The following is a 19,256-nucleotide window of genomic DNA, read 5'->3' on the forward strand; positions in this document are numbered from 1 at the left end:
AACCCTGACCTGAATTGATATCTTGTGCTTTTGGCAGTGTCTCCCTTAGAGTGCTGTCATCTTTTGCATTTGATCATAATGAGAGTTGTTAGCCTCCATGACAACCAAGGCCACTGGGACAGCTGAGCAATGCTTTGGGCTGCTTACTTACACAGATTGAAATAACAGATTTTTAACACTTGCCTTGCTCAGGGATTGTTTTTTTTCATCTGCTTTGCACTCTGCAAATTCAGGAAATGGAGAAAATACCATATTTCCTTCTTTCTGGTTTGGCTCAAGGTGAATTTGTTCAAAAAATGTTCCTTCCTTTAGATATGGAGTGCCACTCAGCGCCTGGCACTGCGTCACTGTTTTGCCATTATAAACACATGAATATGCCAAAGTGTCCTTGAACAAAATACTGACATCCTAATTGGTCCTGATGCTACAGTACGTCATCAGCCGGTGAGGAGACAATGTGAACCTATTTTGAGTGCCCTCAAATGTAGAAAAGCGACAACAAAGCAAAAGCCCGTTTACCATGGCGACCATCTGGGAAGTTAGAGGGAGGCTCCTTCTTCAGCTCAAGCCTCAGATGTTTTCGCCCGTGTAAAGCACACCCGAGGCTTCGTAAAGGGCTTTGTAAAAGCATCCATTGTATTTTCAGTTGAAGAGGAAGCACTTTATTACAAAGCCGCTGCATTGAAATATCAATTAGTGTGGAGGTGCGTGCATGTGCATACAATAGAGATGGCATCACAGTCACATTATTTGACATATTGGTTTGCCTTTTCCAAAAATACCACGTGTTACAAAGTCAATGACACATACTAAGAGTAAGAGTCTTGATGCAATTCCGAAAGTCAATACTGTAATCAACAAGTCAGTCTTAAAAGTTCCCTGCCATTGATTTCCCGATGCTCCCTTGTGCCGGCTTTGAGATCAAACTGATTGGACGCCAGTCAAAGCGCTCCTCAACAAAAACATTTCTGAGTCAAATTTCAAACAACTTTGCACCAAATTCGGGGCGGATCGGATGGCCCCAGAGACATTTGCATTGATCAAGGATTTACTTTCACACACTCTCCCCCTCCTTTTGCAAGCTGTGATTCAAGGTCTTTTTGGCTTAGCTTCTAATTCCCGCTCTGCTGTTGGAGGGTTCAAATACACCCGGTAGCGCATTTCTAATGAAACTCCCAGGGCCGGCTAGCTCTGCCGCTCTGACTTTCCGAGTGTTGAGCACAGGATTACGGTGCTTCGACAGCAGCCGTAGAAGGGGTTTATCATCTCTGTCAATATTTATGCATCGCCGCAAATGAGTTGCGCAATTACGCTGGTGTGATTGGCGGCCCTCCCCTTGCAGCCTGACCCTCATGCTTTAATTCTTGGAAAATCTCCCACATCTAAAACCCTTTTCTCTGTGAGCTATGCCGTAATCTTAAGCAGCACTGGCATGTTAATGCTCCCGGCAGATTTCTTTGGAGCCTCGCGACAGGCGCTCGGCTCATCCTTCGTCACCTGATGCTCTTCTCTGCTCTTCACTCCCATTTTCCCTGAATATCAACGTTTCTCAAATGTCTCCCTGCTTTCCATCACGGGGTGATCCGTTACGTTTGTCATGATTTCACCCAGTCTCTGTGCACAGCGTGTTCTTCCCGTCTTCCGTATTGACTTGGGGTCTGTGTGTGCCTTTGTGATATGATTACAAGTGGCCCGAGAAGCTGTCTAAATCCCCCTGTAACGGGGGATCAGCCGACACAACACAAGGCCTAATCTGGCTAATGATATCAAGTGCAGACAAACTAAAGGGCTTTAGATTCAAAAATGTTTCTATCGCCGCTGTAATAAAATCACATAGGATTGTTTCTTTATTTTTTTGGGGTATTTTCTTCCCCCAAATCAGCAAGTCGACACCATTCAGCTCCAATGTGGTGAAATAATGTCCATGGTGAAGGGTTCTCTCATTCCATGTCAAAGACATCCCCGAAAATAGAGGTCCACATTTTTTAACAAACTCAATGATACAATTCATGTACCCAAATGAATGCCAAAGAACATAAAAGAGATTTTACAAACATGAACGGAAGCTATTTGCCGATCAATACAGTGATAATTTCTTATCCCAACACAAATTATTCTAACATTTGGTAACAATCAACTCTAATATGTTCATGTTTTAATTGTTTTATTGTTTACCCAATGATATAATGTCAATACAAACGTTTGCCTCCGAGTTTGAACTACAGTAAAACATGCCATACAACAATATATTCTTGTCATTTTTCATCTTTGTTGTCTGTTGCATTTTGCGTTTGATTTTCAATAAATAAGTACAGTAAAGTCTCGTTATATCGATATTCTCGGGAGTCGGAAAAAATATCGATATAACCGGACTATCGATATATACGATCCTGCGGCATGTAAATTTTCTCCTTGCGTTCATAGAAAGAGTATCGTAATAAGCAGTACTATCGATATAACCGATATCGATATAACGAGACTTTACTGTATATTAATAAAACAGCCACACTCATAAAACGATAAGCAACTTCCAACATTCATTTTCCTCTCTCTTTGCAATTTTGTAAAACAACTTCACCAGACCAAATCTGTCCATTTGCTGCTTTATTTTTCATCAATGGTGTTTCAATCGTCTGGTGTCTTTGCTGTCCTTAGTTGCTGTCCTTCTGAAGGATGACTACTTTGTGCGAGGTGCCGGGCTACCAGGCCGCTTTAAAGCCGAGAAGATGGAGTTTCACTGGGGCCAAAGTAATGCATCAGCGGGTTCAGAGCATAGCATCAACGGCAGACGATTTCCTGTTGAGGTAAAGCATTCTGTCCACACGCTTGGTGACAAATATACAACACCATGAGCATGATTCAAGTGGACGTACAAGGACAGCCAGTATATTTCCATTCTAATAGACACGATGTAGTCTTATCCACTAATAGTTTTTCTTTCTGTTTTCTGCGCTCTTTCTGCAAGCCTTTACATATTTTAAAATATATATAAAATATGAAAGTGGCCAAAGAACATCAGATGAAGCGATCAATACGTCTAATCTCAACCGATTCTTAGCGCAAGATACAACGAATCATGTGAGTTACTGCTAAGATTATATGCGAGAAACCCAACACTATAGCACTCGTCCTGGGCAGTGTTCTATGCAATAAAACGTTGCCATAAATAAATACATAAATAAATAAATAAATAAATAGGTAGGTAGGTATTTAGGTACATAGATAGATACTGTGGATAGATGGATAGATAGACAGACTGGCCAGCGAGCGAGCGAAAAAAACAAATAAATGAATATGTGGAGGGGTTGCGTTCTACCTTGATAGCCTTCCTACTAATTGTAATTTATAGCCACAAATTCCACTCCATTATTATTTCATAGAGTTGTTAAGAGGGTAGAGGTTTTGCGCAGAAACTGGATAGGTTCAAAGTGACCTTGATTTTCACTCTAGAAACATCTTTAGTTGTTTTTTGTTGAAGGTCACAATATACTTTTAAGATGACAGATAGAAAGGGGGAAAAAAAAAAAAACGAACTCCTCCTGCAATGAAATGAATAGGAATGTAGATTGTTAGTCTGAAAACATTGCTGGTGGATTCTGAACAAAATTATTATATGTATGTTTTATTTCCTTGCACAATGCCCTTTCTATTTAAATAAATTGTAAATAGTGAGTATTTTACAATACTTATCAAAATATTGCTGCAGTAATTGGTTATAAATAACAGGGTGTGAAAGTGGTAGTTACTGTGTGTCCCTTTCGTCTGCAGCTGCATAGCTCAAGTCCTTCTGCTTTCTTTAGCGTCTCAGCACACACAGCTTTTGATCCTGAATGCCTCTATAATTAGATGAATTTTTGCATTGCCATTTTGCATTCAGCTTGCTGGTATACAGCTCAGCCCTTTTGATCATGTGCCTCCAAATAAGTGGCTGCACCGTTGTTAGGAAAAGCTAAAATTGATCATAAATTAGATACTTCGTTTCAAATATAGAGATTTTGGCACCGGGTCTTTTTAGATGAGCGTTTTTGCTTGCTCATGGACAGGCTTGATGCGTGTTGAATGTGAAACACATATTTTACCCATTATCCGGTTCATGATGTGTGGGTACTTTAAATACCTCATTAATTTTGTTAACATGTACCGCATGTCCATAAAACATTAGGGTTGGTTGGACATGTTGCTATGGCCATTAACACGGTGAAAAATCATGCAAAAATTTTAATGGATAAACATTGCATTTAAAGTGAGCCACAATTTTTATTTTTACAATAATATGTGCCTTTGCTTGTTCAAGCATGGCTGATTAACATTTGTGAAAATGTGAGTTAGCCAGCAAAGTCCACCTATTTTTGTCCATCTCATTCTGTCCATGTCATTTTGCAACTTTTTCATTTTGCGCTTGCTCTAGGTTCAGACCACAGCCGGTCAGAAAATTCTTTGCCATACTTAAGTACAATATAAAGAATTAAACTCTTTTTGCACCATTAATGGTGAGTAGTTTTATTTTATTTGAATGTTATTGTGCCGATGAACATTTCATATTTGAGTTAATTCCGGGTTGAGTGGACGCTGGCACGTCTGGCTGGCACTGCTCACCCACAGAAAACCTTATCCCGTGACTGTAAAGTGCTTTTGAAAGTTTTGAAAGGTGCTTATAAATTAAATGTATTATCATTATCATTATTATTATTATTATTATTATTATTATTATTATTATTATTATTATTATTTTAATTATTATTATTATTAAAAAGTGTTGGTAATCCTTATGGTGTGTGTGCCATGACCACAGCGGGCAGTATAGTTCTTTTATGCTGTTGTAAACGAAAAAGATTTTCACAATTAAAGTACGGTAAACTGCTGTAATGTGTGTTCCCGTAGAGCACAGGTGTCAAAGTCAAGGCCCGCGGGCCAAATCCGGCCCACCACATCATTTTTTTCGGCCCGCGAAAGCAAATCAAACTTGTTAAATTCCATGATGATTGCTAAAATCTGAGCCAAAATTTCATATTTTTGGATGTCAACCACAATAAAAGTCATTATTCTTGACTTCAGATTTGAAAACGAGTTATTCATTAATTTGTGTGCTCTATATGTAATATTTGAAGGGATTTAAACATTCTAATGGGTTCACCAAATTCATAACGGCCCTCGAGAGGAAACCATAACTACAATGTGGCCCGCGGCAAAAAATTACTTTGACACCCCTGCCGTAGAGGATAAAGAAAACATCTATAAGTATAACGTCTGTCTTCATGTGTTGAAATTACTCAAAGTTAAAAAAAAACCTATCAAGGACAATTGGTGCCATTCATCTACGAGGCTTACATACGTGTTAGCGTTAAACTTTACCGTGCACATCTTTTGTACTTGCACAGCGAATATGACCTTAAATGTGGAATTTTCAGCACTGCATTCCGCAGCCACCTCTAGCCCTGAGACGCATTATACTGTTAAAAAAAAACATGCAAATGTTTCTCCCACCTGCCACCCCCTAGCATTAAACCACACGTACATTTATCCACTGCTGGAAAGACAAATTGTATTGTACTACTATACGGACCTTGCTGGCTTTTATAACATGGTCATGTAATAAAATAAACAAAGAGGGCCGCTTGGTTGGTGGCTCCCGAGCTTGACGTTAATACAAACACACAGGCTCTTACATGAGAGTGGAGTGGACAAATCGATAGACGGCCCACCTGTTTGCGCAAGTAGCACAATGAAAAATGAATCGGTTGATTTGTTTTTTCCCTGAGGGTTCCATCGGGAGATCTTTTCATATAATGTACTATATTAACGTGTCACACGGGTTCGAATAATTTTACATAGATTGCAAATCACAACTCAGAAATGTACTGGCTTGCACCTATATGCTGTTTGTATTTCACACGTGTAATGTGACGATGGATTTCAAGAGTCATGCATTATGAGTCACAATGGATTTACAATAAGTTTGTGTCTTTGTCACCACATCAACATTCATCACTGTAGCACAAGACTGATTGTTTCCTCTGTTTTTATGAGTTGGATATTTTGCATTTGTATTCTGTCGCTTGTAGCACAACCATAACAGCCATTCAAGCTCCATCAACGCAAGAGGCTAATGCGTGAAGTCGAGCTGGATTGTAATTAGGTTATTCTTACTTGATCTTAATATGGACATTTGACAAGCACTCACTGATTGCCAATGCTACTTTTTGTACTTTGTGTTAATTAATATTGATGGTTAAACATGGTGCGTAAAAGACATTCTGAACTTTTTCACTTCCAATACAATACTGATATTACTACCTAGATTGCTGTCTGATATTGACAACAATACAATATCCGTTCAGTTTTGGATTGGATTAGCCTTTATTAGTCTTGCAGTGGAGTAATGTACATTTCACAACAGCAAAGTGATAAAAGGAAGAGGAAAGGAAAGGAAGAAGTAGAAAAACAAAATACAGAACATTTTTACGTGCAATGTGTTCACCTCTCAATATTCAAGAAAAGGATATCGATGAATACAAACTGGCACGGAATACAATACAATATTATACATCCTGATTTATATAGCAAATACAACTACAAATACGATGAGATGCCTTCTCTAAGTAGTATTTTTTTCTATACATATATATTTACACACACATGAACAGGCAGTTATGTTCCACACCATCCCCCTCAACACACAGATAGAACTCCTGCTTTGTCTCACTATCGAGTGAAAGGATTTTTTTTAATTATTTTTTTAACATGACAACAAAAATGTGACGCGTTTATAGCTGAAAGGAATGGTGATGGCCTGATTTACTTGTCTGGCAGACCATACAGAGGTGCAAAGTTCAATTTCGGCTTTGAGCTTCCCATACGGAATTTGCACGTCAACCCAGTCCCTGGTTGGGTCATCTTCGGGTACTTTAATTTCATCCCGCATTCTAAAAACATGCATGGCAGGTTAAGGGTACAGTCTAAATTGTCCCTTGATGCGAGTATTAGCGGGTGTGAATGGTTGTTCGTATATGTGTGCCCGGTGAATGGCTGGCAACCAGCTCGATATAACCCAAGACGACCGGGATTGGCTTCAGCATGCCAGTGAATCTCATGAGGATAAGTGGATTTGAAAATGGATGGTTGGATGGTAGCTTACATATACTACATTTTTATGTGAAAAGGTATGCAATTTTTCACACGTACTTTTTCATGGAATATGCATGAAATATATTATTCTACCCATAGGCATGGTACTGTTATTTAGAAACAGAATGTGGCTGTCATCATATTTTTCAGGTCAATGTTAAAATATATTTCTTCTGTACGATGAGAAATGAAACAAATGTGTTTCAAAAGTTATATATTGTACATACATGTAACAATTTGTAATATCTTACAATTGATGTTGAGGCATCGATGAAGTGGTCGGGTATGGCCCAATTCTCGCTATGAGTAATAACTGCCTTCGACCTCGCCTCGCTTTAAAAAAATTTTCTTTTACTTTTACTCTGTCATGACAAGGTGAAATAATTAAATTCATTTCATTTGGTTTCATTCTAATCAACTGATTGCGTATTATTCCCACAATTACCGCTCAATCCAGATATATTGCCTCATTATTCTCTTTATGTCATCGACATGCCTTTGACGTTACTCAAATAAAAGATATTTATCGTCGCTGTAGCTCTACATATAAAGTAAACTGTGACATTCAATTCTTGGTTAAAATATAATCCAATGCACTGGCAAATTGGATGCAATGCAGGATACTTGCGTGGGATTGATGTGAGAGAATCATACTGTGCTTTAGACAAAAACATTTAACAACAAACAGCTCTGGTAGCAAGAGTTGGAAAAATATGAGACCTTTCCTCCCACACACTTATTTCTTATTTTCTTCTTCTTGTGCCTCAACACCTCGCTATCGTGGGAAATGATGCCAAGCATGAAAAGCTTTTCATCCATTTTCACTTAAATTGGAATGTTGAATGCGGCTCTGCACACACTTTGGCCAAACTCAGACCAAAGAATAACTCATAGAAATGAACAGTTCCATGGAGTGAGCGAGGGGTAAATAATTGAAATGTTTTTCCCTTTGTAATATTTATTTTTCTGCCGTTCAGTTTGCGGTCACAATTTGTCATAACTCTCAGAACGGGAGATATTCTTCAGAGTGTGGTAAATGCATTCATGAATGTGCCATGCCAGGAAACAAAGGAGTGTGAGTGTGGTTAGACCACCTGGGTTGGCAGCTTAAAAATCAACACGTTAAATTGAACAGGAAATTAGCATCAGATCTTGAAGACGTACGGTGAAACGAAGTGTGCAAATCAAGCGGTGTGCTTTCAGCAACATTGCCTTTTAGGGTCTGCTATGAAAGTGTTTTGTGATTGAATACCCTGTTTTCCAAAGTACACTTGTTAACAAGTGCGGCGTCACAAAAGCCCATCTCTGTGTCTGAATGAAGACCCAAGGGAGCCCTTTTAATTGTGTGATGTGGTTAATGCCATGTGACAGCGAAAGCCGGGCACGCTTTCCTTCTTGTAGCATTCCCAGACAACAAATTAGTTACACTTAAAGGACAACCGACGTCTCCGGACAAGTTGTGTCCATAATTTGTAAAATGGCTTCAAATGACTTCTACTGAGCGTATTTTACAAAGATTCCACTGCATATAGCTATATTTTACGTTTTAAGACTCGCGCTAAATATTCTGGAAGTCTTGTTTTTGAGTTGGTGACGAGTCCTCACCCTACGTCACTGAAGGAACGCCCCTGACCGAAAAAAGGACACATTGTAGCAGTCCTTCCATCACGTCAATGCATTTTGCTGTGCTTGTTTGGTCTGAAAACGTCATGTTGCACCAAAAAGAGCTAGAAGAGGGCGACCAAGCTCCATATAAGGAATGTATCAGCCTGTGGAAATGGACTGATTAATTCCTCACAGGAGCTCGATCGCCATTTTCTGCCTCTTTTTTGGTGATCCGTTTCCTCCCAATGTTGCCTCAAAATGGCACGGAATAAATTATTTAATCGATTGCAAACATGTATGCTTTCCTCTTCGGAACTATTTATATCATATTCATAACTGGATGTGTAACAAGAAAGCATATTATCCGATTCAGAAGCCATTGTTTTGATTCTCCAGCAATGCAAGACGTCTTGGCGTGACGTCATGAACTGGGGGCTGGACTTTCTGAAAATGCCCAATTCGCAGCTCATTTTTTTGCAGAGTTTGAACACTTTAAGTCATTTGCATTTGAATAAAAATATCATACTGCGTGTTTTGGGTATTTTAGACGCTATAAAACGTTTTTTTCTGATGTCAGTTAGGAAACAAAAAAGTGAATTTGGTTGTCCTTTAAGGTGCAACTGTTGTAAGTCACCTGAATTTGGTTTCACTCTTCTTATTCTCATTTGCATAACCATGGATCCCAAATATTTTTATTTTCCATTTGTCTCCCCTACTTTTTTGCATGTTGTCAGCACTTGTCTGCCACTTTGAAAGTTGTCCTTTTGAAAGCTGTGCTCTTAAATTAAATCAACACCTAGGACCTTTTTTCTTATTGGCAATTAACTTGGTTCAGTGACATGAAAGGCTTTTTCAAATTAAAGAGTCTCTAGACTGTGATGACGGATAGGTCCAATTACTACCTTTACAATCATTTGCTGATTTTGATCATCGTCACATGTCATTATGTGTCTGCTCGGAAATGAAAGCAATCAAATTCTTTTTGATAGCAAATGGTGGCTTGTCAGGTGTTCCGTACACCTTCTATCATGGTTTTCACATTACAGCCGCACTTTTTAAGCTTTGTTGTGGAACCAGAAACAGTGTTGCGGGTGATTTAAGGTAATTGGGAGCACTGATGAGAAGCGTTTTATTCCCTTAGATCTTCCTGCTGGAAAAGAGCACATTCCTAAAGCCTTGCCTGTCTCTGTATGCACTGTAGCCCCGAGGAACGGGATGTGGTATTTCTGAAGCATCCTCCAGCAGTGACGGAACACAAAAAGGAACGGCACACATTATAGGAGATTTATGGCTGTGATAAATACACCCTTTTATACACCCCACCCCCCCCCCCCCCAAAAAAAAAGAAAAAAGAAAAAAAGGCTTTCATCAGCTTCCCTGGAGTGCGTTGTGTGTGAGAGGAGAGATTTATGAGAGGACAGTTACTTCTCCTTGTCCACTCCTCAAGCGATGTATGCTGTGTCTCCCATCCCAGATGCAGATCTACCTTTACAATTCCGATGACTTTGACAGCCTCAGCGCCGCCATCAAGGAGAGACGCATCATTGCCGCCATGTCGGTCTTCTTTGAGGTAAAGCATCACCAAAACAATAATGTAACAACGTAAAAATACAATAGAATACAATACATATTGATTTATATAGCGCTTTAACAACAGCTGAAGCTGTAACAAAGCGTTTAGCAAGGACAACTATCCTATACAGCAAATAAAGCAGTAACAAAGATAGTAGCTAGCACCAGGGAGTAAAACTAAGATCAGGTCTGAATCATGCTAAGTCAAATGCTAAAGAGTACAAGTGAGTTTTGAGGCGGGTTTCAAAGATAGGCAGTGAGGGGGGTTACCGAAGGTTCAGTAGCAGGTCACTCCAGAGAGTGGGACCAGCAACGGCTCGATCCCCTCTGAGACTCTGATTAGTTTTTAGCACATCTAATACAGACCTAAGGTATCGGGAAGGTGTGTAGAGGTGGATGAGCCAATTAAAGATTTGAAGACAAATAATAACATCTTGAAAAGAACTCTAAAATGTTTAGGGAGCCAGTGAAAGGATTCCAGAGTAGGAGCTCTAACGAGCTCCCTCTTCTGAGTACCAGTCAAGAGGCAAGCAGCAGAATTCTGGACCAGCTGGATACACTTCATGGAGGACTGGCTGCCTCCAAAGTGAAGTGCATTACAGTAATTCAGCCGAGATGCGACTGCGTCAAGTCCTTGCTTTGTAATAGCCCCTCCCAGGGCCCCTGATAGAAAGCTGTGTAAAACGCCATGTTCCATTTTTAGGGTCGCATCATTCAAAGCCCCACCCAAGTCAAAGCCTGCTCAGAAAGCGCCCTTATTTTCCATAACCTAAAGTGACAGCAAGGTACCTGTGCCAAAATGCCATACATTATGCACTCCCATTTAACAAAGGTTGGCACGGCTTGAAGAAGTGCCTCCGTAAATTGCATTGGTCGAGTCCTTCGAAGCCTACAGCCTATGATTTGGAGCACTGCATAATGCTGGGTGTCCTCGCGTGTTTTTTTTTTTTTTTTTTTTTTTTTTTTTTTTTTTTTTTTTTGCCTGGTATTACATTTGAGCTTTGTTTCATGCATAGTTATATTTATAGTTGACACTATCCTTTGTGTGTATCTGTGATTCCCAACTTTTATTAAACCGGGGCCTCCAATTTACATTAGAGGCTGTCTCATAGCACATCACAAAATAGATATACTGTATCATTGTACGAATGCCGATCTTGTCTCTGTTTACTCACAAGTTGGCTTTGTGTACAATTTCAGTGTAGCCGATGGTAAAGCCGATATACTCGCCAGAGCCTGTAACTTAAGGGATTCTTTTATATAAATGGCAAAAGGTGGCTAGACATGCCAAGCCATGGAAGAGGATTTTGTTGTTTTGCCTGTCACTACATGTCACTGACATTGATGGATGAAAAAATACATATTTCTGGGTAAAAAAAATTAGGGGAAGTCAAGTGAAATTGTAAAATTGAATCCTTTTAGGAACAGCGCTCACTACAGTGGACTGTTTATCATGTTATCAGGTGCATGCAGTGGTGGGCCTTCAGGGTCTGCAAGGCCTTCTCTGCTGGCCCAAAAATATATGAATCACAGAATAGTGTAAATTAATCTTTCACCATCATTTCAGCCATCATTTGTTACCAGGCACAAAAATCTACCTGTACACCTTCACAATCAGTTCTGCAGGCTGTGGAGCCTAAAAGTCAATGGCGATCAGACGTAGCACTACTGAAGGCCTAGGAGTGACATGTACGGCATGTCGTTGGGTGCATAAAAGGGTAAAAAGTGCATTCTGGGTATGCTATCTGAACTGCACCGTGGCTAACCTAACGTTAACGCTCAGTGAGAACAAGGTAGTTCTCATTCTTTGAGATAGTGAGTAAACCAATACATGGAATCAATTAACACACAAAAGAAAATCAATAAAGTCAATTTAAGCGCTGCACAGCGTTCCGCAAGGAAATTGTCGCTTCAACCAGTTTGCCGCTTACTTACAGACATGCTATAAATTCTTCCCTCCAGGTCTGAACACACCAGCTCTTGATATATCGCACCGGTCCTAATTTCTATTTACTGTAAGAACACCCCCGAGATTTATGTACCTTGGAAAAGCATTCACAAGGACTGACAGCTTCGGGGGTCTGCAGCGGTGTCACACCCTAATTTCTATTAGCCGTATTTGTGCAATTGATGGTAGGTGATCAATGCGCACTAACGTTCCGCTTAATGGCGCCGAGACAAGGGTCGGTGATCTGATGGAGGTGGATTGGGGGGAGGGGGCCTGGAATGAGGACACAGGTGTTTTCAATGTGGGTCTACAGTGATGGACCGTGTCTGTAGCAGTACCTAAATACCTCGGTTGGATCCTGACAGCCCTATTGCTTACTGCAATTAGCACTCGCATACACATTTCGCTGAATAGCATTTTACTCAGCGAGGGATTTTAGTACACATACACACATGCATCCACATCTGCTAAGTTTTACCATTTCTAATCAATGAGAGGAGTCTTCTTGAGCCCCCAAAGGCCTATTAGTGGCCTCTAAGGTGTGTGTATTATCCACATTCAGCATTCACTTTCACATAATTATTCTCCTCGGACTGACCTGAATTAATGTTAAGCATGGGAAGATCAGTCCTTGCTTCCCAACACTTTGTGTGTGCGTGTGTGTGCGTGTGAATGTTTACGTGTGCGTGTCTGTTCTCATCGCCCTATGTAGGACATAGATAACGATGTGCAAAGTGAATTTGAGCACTTATGGACAGATTTTGTCACCATAAAGAAAGGGTAAGATGACGTTTGTCCCGGTGAGAATTTCTATTCCTCCTTGGTTGTTGAATGACAAAAGTCACTTTGAATAACAGCAACCAAAGAAGCCTCATAAAGCCGATAAAATAATGAAATGTCTCCAAGGATACATAGCTAACCTCAAAAATAGTCATATCCTTGAGTTGAAGTCAATTTTTATTAATGACACAGGAAAGTGGATTGAGATTCTGTAGCTGCTATAGACCCTTTTCAGGAGGGATGAGACCCAAAACTGGGTCGAGGAGACGCATTCCAAAAAGTTATGAGGTTTTTGGTTGATGACATCAGAGACTCACTGTTTCATTATAGGAGACTCACTGTTGTTTTTTTAACATCCAAATAGTAGACTATGCTTGATTCCAACATTTGCACAAGTTTGTAGGATTCATCGTTACATAACAAATTAGTTGCCTGTGACATGACAATGAAAGTTTTGGGTCATATTCTTATAGTTTCCAAAGGAACGATATACTCTCTGACTGATTTTTCATAATGATGAATTTCAATAAATGCTCCCATGAAGCTCTTATTATCTGCTATTATCTCAGTGTCGTTATCATTTGTAATCTCTTCTGTAATCTTCTGTTTCTTGCAGCTCGGCCAAAAAGATAACCCTGCAGTCGAACCCATCATCCAGGGTTTGAAAGGAGTCGTACATCATGGTAAGTAATTAAGAAAAAAAAAAAAAAATAAATATATATATATATATATATATATATATATATATATATATATATATATATATATATATATATACTGTTTATCATGTTATCAGGTGCATATATATATACAGTAAAGTCTCGTTATATCGATATTCAAGGGAGTCCGAAAAAATATCGATATAACCGGGACTATCGATATATCCAACCCTGTTTGCATGTAATTTTCTCCGTGCGTGCATAGAAATAGTATCGATATAACCGGGACTATCGATATATCCGATATCGATATAACGAGACTTTACTGTATATATATATATATATATATATATATATATATATATATATATATATATATATATATATATATATGCCACTGCATATATATATATATATATATATATATATATATATATACATGCAGTGGCATATATGAGAAGGTTTCTTCAGCTGTCATCTGTGTATATATATATTTATGAATGAATAAATAGACAAATAGACCAAGATATTAATGAATAAATCAATAAATGCATGAATGAATGAATAAACAAATACCAATAAATAAATAAATAAATAGCATATTTTCAAATGTATAAGACGCACCCAAAAGCCTTCATTTTCTTCACAAGATGCCTTATACACATATGCACCTTATATGTGAAGTAATATTGAGCCACAACAGGTCTTGCAACGAGAGTCAACAGCCACCGACTCCCTTTCCCACTGTAGAAGAAATACAGTAAAGTCTCGTTATATCGATATTCTCGGGAGTCGGACAAAATATCGATATAACCGGACTATCGATATATCCGATCCTGCGGCATGTAAATTTTCTCCTTGCGTTCATAGAAATAGTATCGTAATATGCAGTACTATCGATATAACCGATATCGATATAACGAGACTTTACTGTAGTGTGTCACCCCAGACTCTACTGTAGAGGCTTATAATGTGGTGAGCCTTATATTTGGAAAACTTTTAAATATTTATATATTATATTTGGAAAACTTTTCATTCATTGTATGTGCGCCTTATCTATATGGACATTTTTTGAAAATACATTGTTCATTAGGCGTGCACCTTCTACTCCGGTGCGCCTTAAATGAAAATCTTAAATCAGGGGTCGGGAACCTTTTTGACTAAGAGAGCCATAAAAGTAAAATATTTAGAATTGTTTTTCAGTGAGAGCCACGCGCGCACACATGCAAACACGCACGCACGCGCGACCACTTTTCAACAAAACGTCAGAATGTATTATTTAAAATAACTTTGTGATCGTACTCACCGTTAACATGAATAGTATTCCGTTCCTCGTGATTGGTAAATATCCAGCCAAACGATCGGGTCCATAGGCGAAGTTACTGCTAGCTAGCCTACACACGGCTCAGAAGCTTCCACACTTGCTTCACACTTGTTGTCTATACTTCTCGCAGAAGTATATTGATGCTAACGTTAACATGGGGCTTAAAATGTCACTGACATTCGACTGTTTCATCGATGGAATTGTTTCATTGCAAATTAGAATCTGAACATTTTCTCTCCTCAAAGGCGAATGCTCCGGTGCATTCAAGCTAAAGTGTACTAAAGGGGCGCGTTTACCTGTTTCAACATGACGGCCAGTATCATCCAATCAAAATTGCGCTCTCCGCCAACTGCAGCCCCGACAAAAATGAACGGCGAAAAAACGAGAATATGTATTTAGTTTTATCGGCGAGCCATATACAATCAACAAAAGAGCCATATATGGCTCGCGAGCCATAGGTTCCCGACCACTGTCTTAAATCAGAATCAGAATCAGAATCAGAATCATCTTTATTGCAATAGAAATAGGCTAGTCTTTTATGCCACACTTATTCACCTCCATCGAAACAAAGGATGCCGCACTTATTTCCAGCTGCTCAGACATTTCGCCACTTATTTTGAATCCCAAATTAGACTGTGGAGACCAGATTTGAGCAGCGATTAAAATCAAAAGAAGGCAAAAATACCTCCCCAGCCTGGGCTGTTTGGCTTTCCACCGATGTAGTCCTCCTCGGTGCTTCACATGCGGAGCTGGAACTATTTATTACGTATGGGCTTCAGTTCATGGCCATACATCTCTCATGCACACGGGGCATCCTGTAAAGGCTCATATTCACAGTTAACGATTTATGGCGTGCGTTGCCTTGATTGGTACTCTTAAATTATTACTTCCCTGTCAGCTTTACTGTATGCACGAATCATGAGGACCACAATTGCGTTCTTTCACTGCAACTGCAATGTGCACAGCTGATTTGCTCGCATTGACACATGTGACTTATCGAACAACCTGCCGTTGATTACCTTTGTGTCGGTAACCGCAAGGACACATGCATAGGGACGAGCATGTGCACAGTAATTGTTTCGAGAGCAATTGAGACTCTTCTAAATGGAATCTGGCGCTCACCAATGGACTTAGGGTGCTGTTGTTTACTACTAAACACACCCTTGTATTGTCTCTTGACAGTAGTGTTGTTGGAATGAACGAGATCATATCAAACACACACGTACACGCATAACCGAGGATAATAACTTGGTTGAGTGAGTTGTGTTCAGAAATGGAAATTGGTCCATTTGTTTTAATAAAATGTCAACATTTAATTCTCCATCTATGTTAATGGTCTCAAACTATTTTTGTCATGGGACAGATTTGAGTTACCGTATTTCCTAGTGTAAAAGGTGCACCGCCAATGAATGGTGTATTTTCAAACATTTTCCTTATACAAAGCGCACCGGACTATAAGGTGCGCCTTCAATGAATGACAAAGTTTCCCAAATACAGTTTAATATATAAATAGAAAAAAAAATTGATCCAAACATGAAAAAGTCTCTGAATAAGATAAATCAGTACAAATTGTTTTCCAGCATTAGTGTTAAGGCAATTCGCTATACGGACACATTTTAAACATCTTTTCTATTTCCTTACACATCATTTTATTTTCTCGGACTTCCTGTCATGATGTCACATTCTGTCCGTCTTTACATTGTTTTATTTTCTCGGACTTCCTGTCATGATGTCACATTCTGTCCGTCTTTGGAATGTTTTATTTTCTTGGACTCCCCGTCATGATATCACATTCTGTCCGTCTTTCCATTTTTTCTCTGACTTCCTGTCATGATGTCACATCCTGTCCAACTTTACAAAACTTTCCCAAACAGCTCTCTCTCTTCTCCGCTCGCGCCTCGACCATCTATGCAAGCTCCATTATGTGCCCTCCCAAAGATTAAATAATCTTTTTTGTTCTTGCTTTTAATTCCTGCTTCATTAACAATGGCCCTAACAATTAGAGTGACCTATCATCTATTCCAGTGGGAAAAGATATATATTTGCAAAGCAAATATATATACAGTAAAGTCTCGTTATATCGATATTCAAGGGAGTCCGAAAAAATATCGATATAACCGGGACTATCGATATATCCGACCCTGTTTGCATGTAATTTTCTCCGTGCGTGCATAGAAATAGTATCGATATAACCGGGACTATATATATATATATATATATATATATATATATATATATATATATATATATATATATATATATATATATATAAATTACATGCGCGCAGGGTCGGATATATCGATAGTCCTGTTTATATCGATATTTTTCGCACTCCTGAGAATATCGATATAACGAGACTTTACTGTATATATATATATATATATATATATCTCCACTCCCTCAAATTATTACCGTATTATCTTGTGTTTAAGGAATTAAATAAATGTCACCAGGGGTTTGGTCCCAAGAAAATGCTTATGGTATCACTTTTATTTACTACAAATGAGAAATTGAAAGGAAATTTTTAGGAAGCATCATGAAAGTTGACATCTTTGATTTGCTTTCGCGGGCCACATAAAATGAGGTGGGAGTTCGTGTTTTACTCCAGTCCACCGTCAAAGTGTGGGTGTGCCGTTTTTTTGGCTCCTTTGCTTGCCCCCCTGCTAAGTCAACTTGCCACTTGCTCATTATCCCACGGTCATCCATCTATCAGTGTCGGACCGGCCCATGAGTGATGGGTAAATGCTGAATTTAACTCCACACTTCCAGCACCATCTTTCAAATATAAACCACCACACCCCAACATGCAGTCAATATAAGGTCAGAAGCAAATTGATTTGACATGTGCACGCTCCAGAGGTTAGCCCAAACCCACTTGGCATAGCCCCACACATCGTATTTGGGCCAGATAAAGAGATCTCCCCGTGTGGCACAAAGCCAGCGATTCTTGTTTGTTTGGTTTGCCTAGCCTGGTTCTGATCAGATAGCGCCCATCTAGAAATCATTGGTATCTCCTCTAATCCCTGTGTCCGCAGTTGTTCCGTGGTGCAGAACAAGCTAGCAACCCAGCCTCAGATCAGTGCCAGAGCATACAATTTTACCTGACTGAGCACCCTCTGCTCATCTCACTCAGCCATCTGAGCACACAGCTCTCTGGTGATGGAGCTGCTTTCAAATGAGGGCGAGTGAGATGAAATCAGCTGAAAATGAAGCGTACATTAAACTGGCGACATGCGTGGTTTTAAAGATTAGATGTTTTGGCTTGTAAACAACTCTGTGCTCTTCTTGTGTTGTACCCAGAAAAGGAGACCAACCTCAGGTCATTCATCCTGAGGGATCTGCTGCCATCATCTGTGGATAGCTATTACCGATATACTGGCTCTCTGACCATGCCTCCCTGCAGCAAGGTGGTGGAGTGGATCATCTTCTCCAGGCCCGTGTATTTGTCCCACTCACAGGTTTGTTCAGTCCACACACTTGCATGCCCGGGCAGATTATTCTCTGTGGATGGTCAGATTCCATTTGCACACTGACAGCGCTTACCGTTGAAGTCGCATGCAGCAGTTCCTCTCATCTTTCTGCCTCCCTGCGGCAAAGTCTTTTGCATGGGAAAGCGACACTTTTTCTGTCACAATCCTTGGGGGACAACTTTAGTCAAAATTTAGACATCTGCTCATGCTGGGAAATAGCTCTTAAGTCTCCTTATCCTTCAGAGGCTTGTCTTTGTATTGCAAACGTTCAATTCTTTACCAACCGTTAAAAAAGGGGGTTCATTTCACTGCACTCCTGTACACATTATACATACTGCACTCCTTAATGGACACAGTGGGGTCTTGACTTCAGAGTCTAATTAACTTATTCACTGCCACACGATGTGCAAAAGTGTGTCAACTCCAGTGCCAGGGTTGGGTTTTAGGTCTACATTAACATTCAATACAGCGTAAGAAACCTTACAATCTTTTCTATCATCAGAAAAAAGTAATTCCTAAATTATATGGGTCTGCAGTTATATGAGCTTGAAATTAGGGTGGCTGTCCAACATACAATGCAATACATATATATTGGTTTATATATGACTCTAACAACAGCTGAAGCTGGAACAAAGCACTACCATGGAAAAAAAAAGGAAATTCTGCCCCCTTGTGGAAAGGAAAAATATTACGACAGTCCACGACCAGCGCTTTATCGGCACCCAAACAATAAAAAACAAAACCCGACCAAATTCAGGAATGGCGCTCGATGT

At 39.5% G+C, this 19,256-nt stretch overlaps 1 protein-coding gene across 1 annotated transcript in view; it reads left to right on the plus strand.

Moving 5' to 3' along the window:
• The window catches only part of ca16b (carbonic anhydrase XVI b), a 129,285-nt gene that overhangs the window by 68,381 nt on the left and 41,648 nt on the right, over positions 1-19,256 (plus strand). The window contains exons 4-7 of the mRNA XM_089009336.1: positions 2,656-2,804; positions 10,205-10,300; positions 13,647-13,713; positions 18,314-18,471. Of these exons, the coding sequence (XP_088865462.1) occupies positions 2,656-2,804; positions 10,205-10,300; positions 13,647-13,713; positions 18,314-18,471 (470 nt within the window). The remainder of the gene's footprint in view (positions 1-2,655; positions 2,805-10,204; positions 10,301-13,646; positions 13,714-18,313; positions 18,472-19,256) is intronic.

This window comes from Hippocampus bargibanti, linkage group LG12, assembly GCF_051943395.1.
Source record: "Hippocampus bargibanti isolate YZ-2025 linkage group LG12, ASM5194339v1, whole genome shotgun sequence".
NCBI lineage: Eukaryota > Metazoa > Chordata > Actinopteri > Syngnathiformes > Syngnathidae > Hippocampus > Hippocampus bargibanti.